Genomic DNA, 6,175 nt, shown 5'->3' on the forward strand with positions numbered 1-6,175 from the left:
GAGACATTGCTGGGGATTCTTTCGCGGAGGAGGTATGACTAGACGGATCAGTTGCATGTGTTGGTCAGGTCGGTCAGTTACCTGATAGCACTCAGGTACAAGCTGGACGTGGTGCGCCAGAGCTGAGAGGTGAGTGAGTGAATGCGCCTGCTGCCGCTGGCGCGAGTGAATACTGAGGGAGAGGCGAAGCGCAGGAGGAAGCTTGGTTATATTCGGTAAAGACGCATAACTATACCAAACAGCTACTACGCGCGCAGGGTGCTATACCTATGAATGAGACTGTCCGTTGCTTTCGCAGAATAGAATGTAGCTATATGCTTACCTAGTCAGAGGTCATCGGTTGTGAGGAAGTGGGCTGTTGTTGTTTGCTTTCTTCTTGTTTGCGGTGGACACTTTTTAGCGTCCCTTTTTAGCGTCAGGTGTATCGGCGTGAGATGAAGCTTGTGTCGAGTTACTTACTCAGTGGTGATGAGCGGGAAATTGTGAAAGTGATCTCCAAGGCTTCCTGTTTTGTTACGCCCACGCGTCGTCCGGTCCCGATGGAAACATGCCAACCGATGGTTGGCCTAGGGATGGATGGGGAGTTCCAAGGTTGTCTCTTAGGTAGGTAAGGTAGGCTGTTGTGTTGTGTGACTAGGAAATCAGCAGAGTCCAACACCCCCAGGCCACTGAACAGCGCAGAGTCTGCGATCTGTGTGCATGGGTTTCACCTAGGCCCTGAACTTGACGAACCCGCCCAGAATCTAAATAAGTGGATGGTGGTTCTAGGTATCTAAGATATCCTATTTTGCTGGCGTATACCAGGTCTAGCAAGTATCTGCAGCTGACACACATTATATGAATACGTTTGCCTGACACATACACAGATACGCATAATTTTCCGCTTCGCAGTATATTTGGAGCTTCTTGGCTGTAGCTTTGAGGTCTGCGAGTCGCTCTTGGGCGCTGCCACTGTCTTTCCTTGTACCACCAGCATCAACATGATCCCGACCCGCACCGTCGCATAGAGCCTCAGGCATGTCAATACCAGTCTGCAGTGCTGGATCATCCCGGCCAAGCAAAGAGGTTGAAAGTTTGTGCAACCTGAGTAAGATCGTCCGCCAAAGTGCCGTATCAATTGGGAGGCACAGGTCTGTGTTGCAGCCATCTCCGCATCTGAGACGCATGGCTGCAACAATCATGCGGATGCCGCAACTGCTGAAATCGTCTTGTCTCGCACAGGGGATGGCACAGCGTAACTAACTGGCATTTGGGGGCCATAGTATCTCCGGAAGCTACTTCTTGATGAAGGCGCTAGCGAGAGTCCACATTTTCTTCTCCGTGGCTGCCACGTCGATGGAGTCCACCATGTACACTTTTCTTGTCTGGGTGTGCAGATACGTAAGACTCCAGTGTGTATTGTCGATATTCTAAGGCAGGAGGATGTTGAGGGTACTGTAGTCCTCGTTCTTAAACTGCAGACGGACAGTCTCGTTAACCCACGAATCGTCTGGGATATACATGCTCTCCACGAGGCGTCAGTTCCTAGCAGTTGCAACGATCAGCTCGAGCGCCCATTGTGTGAGCATGTCATTGAGCCAGGCGCCTCAAAATGTGTAGGTGGTCTGCGATCCCCTGGCCTTGGGCGACTGCCTTGCCAGGAACTGCCTCGACTTTATTGCCTGGGATGGTGTTCACCGGGTCGAGCTTGCAGCGCTTTGCGGGCGGTTCTCGCTCAGAAACTAATCCAGGGACGACATTGGCGCGGTCCATCGCGGGAGCTGGCGGTGTGGATCTGACTCTGAGGGAAAAAGGAGCATTGGCGTTCCTGCCGCTGGGTGTGGAGGTGATTTGCGATACTCGATCAGGGAATAGTGCCGACGACGGTGTGTGTGGTGCGATATCTGTGTTCCCGAGCCGTTGGCGACGAAATGACTTCCCGGCAGACGATTCATCGCCATCGGAATCGATGCCATTGCCATCGCCATTGAGTCCGCCACCATTATCATTAAATCCGATGGCATTGTAAATTGACGTTGCTACCTTCAAAAATCCACTGTCATCGAGAGACTATTTTGACAAATCTTTTCGTCCAATGTCCGCATCGTTCCCGCAAGCAGCGATGGTGTCTTGCATATTGTGGTTCATGTCTACCATGCTGCCCGGAGAGCTGGGGTTAGAATCGAAGGCTCCGTCGCCGTAGGTCTCCAGGCTAGATACCCGGGCGGACTTGCTGCTCTCTGGACCCGTCTGACCACCTCGGTCGTCCTGGGGTTGGCTCGTAGAAGATCTCGATCGAAAATCGCGGTTCTTCTTCCTACTTTAAGAGGACGTTAGTTCTTGTAACGGATTAGACAGAATGCCGGCTTGGCTAGGCGAAGGGAAAGAATATCAGAGATTTAGGTAGATGGATGTTGAGGACATCCCATTGGGAAGACTAAGAAGAGAATAAATAACGGTCGCACGACCCACACCTACCTAACGTCTTCATCCTTTCAGGCGGCTGTCTTAGGTTCTCAATGTCGGCACTGACAAAAGCTTCAGGAGTCTGCCTCGGCTCGCTGCTTCAATCGTCGTCTGCGCTCGTCGAGTAGTCGGGGGTAATGATCGATCAGCCGAGGCGACTGGGTGTCGCTGGTAGCAGCCAGCTCATTGAGCCACGCCCGCAGACCCTCTCGAAGTCTCTTTCGCGTCAAGATGTCTGGGCCGAAGAATAGCGGAAGGTAGCAGTGGGGATCGAGATCAAAGCCGCCCCTGTCGAGCTTCAGACGGCCGAACAAGGCTCGATCGGGGCAGGCGTCCCCGGCCGGGGTGAACTCGGCGGCGAGGACTGCGACCAGGCGGTCGAACAGGAGCTTAGCTAGCACCCACAAGGAGAATGATTCGCGGCCGGCGTCGTTGCGTGCGGCAGCGGCGGCGTAGGTGTCGATTAGGCGGTGCCAGTTGTTGCGAGCAGCAAGGGGCCAACGGGTCGTTGAGGGCAGCCAGGGCTTGCGACAGCTCTTTTTGCTGGTCTTTGTCAGTCGATGAGACATATGGGCTCCTGTTTCGACGACTACGAGTTGGTGCAGGTGATGGGAACTGCTGAGACCTGGACCTGGGCAATTTAAGAAGGAGAGCTGGCTTGCAACTTCTCGGTCTCAGCATCCCTCGGTCAGGGGTCAGGTACCCTGCCTTTGTCTTTCCTCGGGATTTGAAAAAAAAAAAAAAAGACTCTCTCGTCCATCGGCATCGATCCAAACGATGCATGCCCATTGAACAGTCTCCACCTTTGGAACGAACGAGGGCGCCCCCGATGATGAATGAGAAACAAGACGAACTAGAGCTGAAACTGCCGTGGTTCTTTTGATCAACATCGACCGGCCAGTCTTCTTGACAAGGCAATTCCCACCAGGGCAGTAGCTATGGACGTTCAATTCAAGGTCCAAGGTTCAAGAGGCTAGGTCAGACTCAAGATTGGTTCGTCGTCGATCCGGCTCTTATCTTATCGTGCTAAGGTTGAGGCTGCCCCCCTGGCAGCCCCACTTGTATTTGCTGAGTGCCCATACAAATAAGAGCGCGGCTGTGAGGCACACCAGCCATACCACGGATCCACCTCCACCACCAGTCTACCTAGGTAGTCTAGCTAGGTACCTTACACGGCAAAGTACAATGGAATTTTCGCATCATTTAGACCAGACGCATCGATTTCTGGCGAGTGCCTCCTTAATTACTGAGGAACCGTCCTCTTGGCGCCGTCTGACATCCGTGATTTTGGCCTTGCCCACCTCGGTTAGGCTTGGAAATCGTTGCACTCTTACCTGTTCAAGACCATTGGAGGGCTCCAGCGTGCCAAATCGGGATAGGAAACATTTTTTGATTGGTCGAGAACATCGCCCTCTCCATTACACCTGCACGCCAAGGGTTGGATAGCTGCATTAAAACGGGCGGATTGGACCATGCATCCGGCTTCTCTGGATGCGCATTCTTCTCCAAGCGCTGACATTTGTGAAAACAGCAGGATGGGATCAGTCAACCAACTTCGTTGTTTACGTACCTAGGTACCCGGGTGTGGGTGCTCACTGGCAGCCATCTCGGACCGCAATGAAGCCGGCATACAACCGGTGGTAGTACCTAGGTAGTGTCGTAGCAGACTGCATCATAGCAAAATCTGGCCATATTAAAGTGCATTTCAAAAACTTCCATCAAAGCAAAACGTGATTTTTGCTTATGAATCAATAATCAATTAATTGGATATGATATTCTGTCATATTACCGATGCATCAACGCCATACTTTTTTGCGCGCCTACACTACTAGGTACCTACTTGTTGTATCAGGTAGATTTATGTATTGGCGTGCCTTCCATCTTCGACACTGACGCTGCCGTCCCTGTATTTCCATGTCCGCTGGAAGATTCCTTCCTATCTCGAAGATACCAGCCGGGTCCAGAATCTTGTTGTTCCGTCACTTCCTCTCCCCTTCTTTTCTGGTTCTTGTATATGAGAGGATTCGACTCACACATTCTCTCAATCCAGCCCCAGCATGCAACGTTTTCATTCCCATTCTTCCACCCTTCTCCAAGACAAACAGGCCGCGACACAGAGCGACTGAACGGAGAGACGAAAAGACATCACCCAGATCGTGCACATCCAGAGAGTTACCATAACTATAACCATCATATGACTATGGCCATGCCCGGCATTTCCCTGGCGGACATCCAGCAGCTTCTGCTCGGAATACCCCCCAAATGGATCAAAGCTCGAGATCTCATCAAGCGTAACCCTCAGGCATGGTTCCGCAGAACTCCCATGTTCGCCCGCGATCGCCGCCTTCTCTCGGGAGAATCTAGTCAGCTGTTCCGTTTCGGCACCAACAGCTACGTTCGCAAGATTGTATGACCAGTCAATTTTCTCTCCCTTCAAGCTGGCCAGTTGCCAGATGGCCTACTTGTCTGTCTTGATGTCTCTTGTCTCTCTAACCATCTGTGCGCACGACACAGTACCATGGTGAAGTTCCAATCACCGACCGCAAAACTGGAGATCCCCCCTTCTACTCAGTGAGACCACTCTCTATGCGCATCACTCCATTGCTCAGCGAGATCACGGCAGTAGCTGACCCCCGCTGCCTTGAAACAGTTGGACTGGACAGTTGAGGGCGACTTGGCATGCAAGAAGATGGTCGTAAATGCTGGAGGCTGTCTCATTGGCTTCGATGCAGATAGAGACATATCTGCGTCTGCTTCTCCCAACAAGGACCTTCCCGTGAGAGGCAGGTCAAGCCCCGACCCTACACATCTGCATGCTCAGTCTGAAATCCACTAACGCCATCCTCCGACCCTTAGTCAATGTCAACGTCGTCGGTACGCCTACGTCCGGCTTCTACGGCGACTGGGGCTTCCTGTCCACCCACCCCAGCAACATCCGGCTCTTCAAGGGGCCCCGAAGCACCTGCCAGGATCACCCCTGGGACGCAATGATCCTGCGGGACTGCATCGCCTCTAGTGACAACCTGTGGAAGATTGAGCGAGTCGGATCCCGCAAGTGGGATATCCTGGCCATGAAGATGTGCGAGGATCACGACTGTAAGTGGGCATTTTCCCCCAGGCTGAACGCGGGAAGGAGAACGTACGCGCTCTTGGAGCCAGTCACTAATTGAGAACCTGAAACCGAGCAGTCCCGTGGATTGTCATGGCCATTACTGACGCCGGCGAGAACCCCGAGGATCTCGGCAAGTGCACCTTGGGCGTGGGGGTCTGCCCGATCCACAGCCGTAATGATGGAGACGGCGATGAGACTGCGCAGGACAAGGGCGCTGCACGGGGGAGCGCAGGCAAGGAGGAATTGGAGCGCAGACACATCAAGGCCAAGAACGCAAGCGTTGAGACGGACGGGACCGCAGCAAAGACGCACACGGCCGATTCCAAAAATGCTTGAGCCCGGTAGATGCACATGATACCGCAGGTCGTTCCCTGGACATGCTAGGTATCAACTCCCAATGCAAGTTGCGAATGACCACCGGGATCATCCTCAATCTATTTGAGTTTGGGTGCATGGGAAACGTGAATCCGGGGGACTGTGCAACCTTTTCGCTACCATTGAGCCTGTCCGCACTCCTGAGCTAATCAATGATCCTGCCTCTTGGCCTCTTTGGAAGATGTGTGTCGTGATGACCACCAGCATAGCTATCTGAAGGGTTGATCGATTATCATAACGAAC

At 52.9% G+C, this 6,175-nt stretch overlaps 2 protein-coding genes across 2 annotated transcripts; one reads left to right on the top strand and one right to left on the bottom strand.

The window, feature by feature from the left end:
- Window positions 1-2,519: 2,519 nt before the first annotated feature.
- UCRPA7_1974 (hypothetical protein) lies at window positions 2,520-3,014 on the bottom strand (the record flags this gene model as incomplete). Its single annotated transcript, XM_007914552.1, has 1 exon — window positions 2,520-3,014. The coding sequence occupies one exon, from the start codon at window positions 3,012-3,014 to the stop codon at window positions 2,520-2,522; it is 495 nt and encodes a 164-aa protein (XP_007912743.1).
- A 2,244-nt stretch (window positions 3,015-5,258) lies between these two features.
- Window positions 5,259-5,893, top strand: UCRPA7_1975 (putative aaa family atpase protein; the record flags this gene model as incomplete). The annotated part of the gene is made up of 2 exons (XM_007914553.1): window positions 5,259-5,541; window positions 5,634-5,893. The coding sequence occupies 2 exons, from the start codon at window positions 5,259-5,261 to the stop codon at window positions 5,891-5,893; spliced, it is 543 nt and encodes a 180-aa protein (XP_007912744.1).
- Between the last annotated feature and the right edge of the window lie 282 nt (window positions 5,894-6,175).

Source organism: Phaeoacremonium minimum (assembly GCF_000392275.1).
Source record: "Phaeoacremonium minimum UCRPA7 unplaced genomic scaffold PA7_03_scaffold_141, whole genome shotgun sequence".
NCBI lineage: Eukaryota > Fungi > Ascomycota > Sordariomycetes > Togniniales > Togniniaceae > Phaeoacremonium > Phaeoacremonium minimum.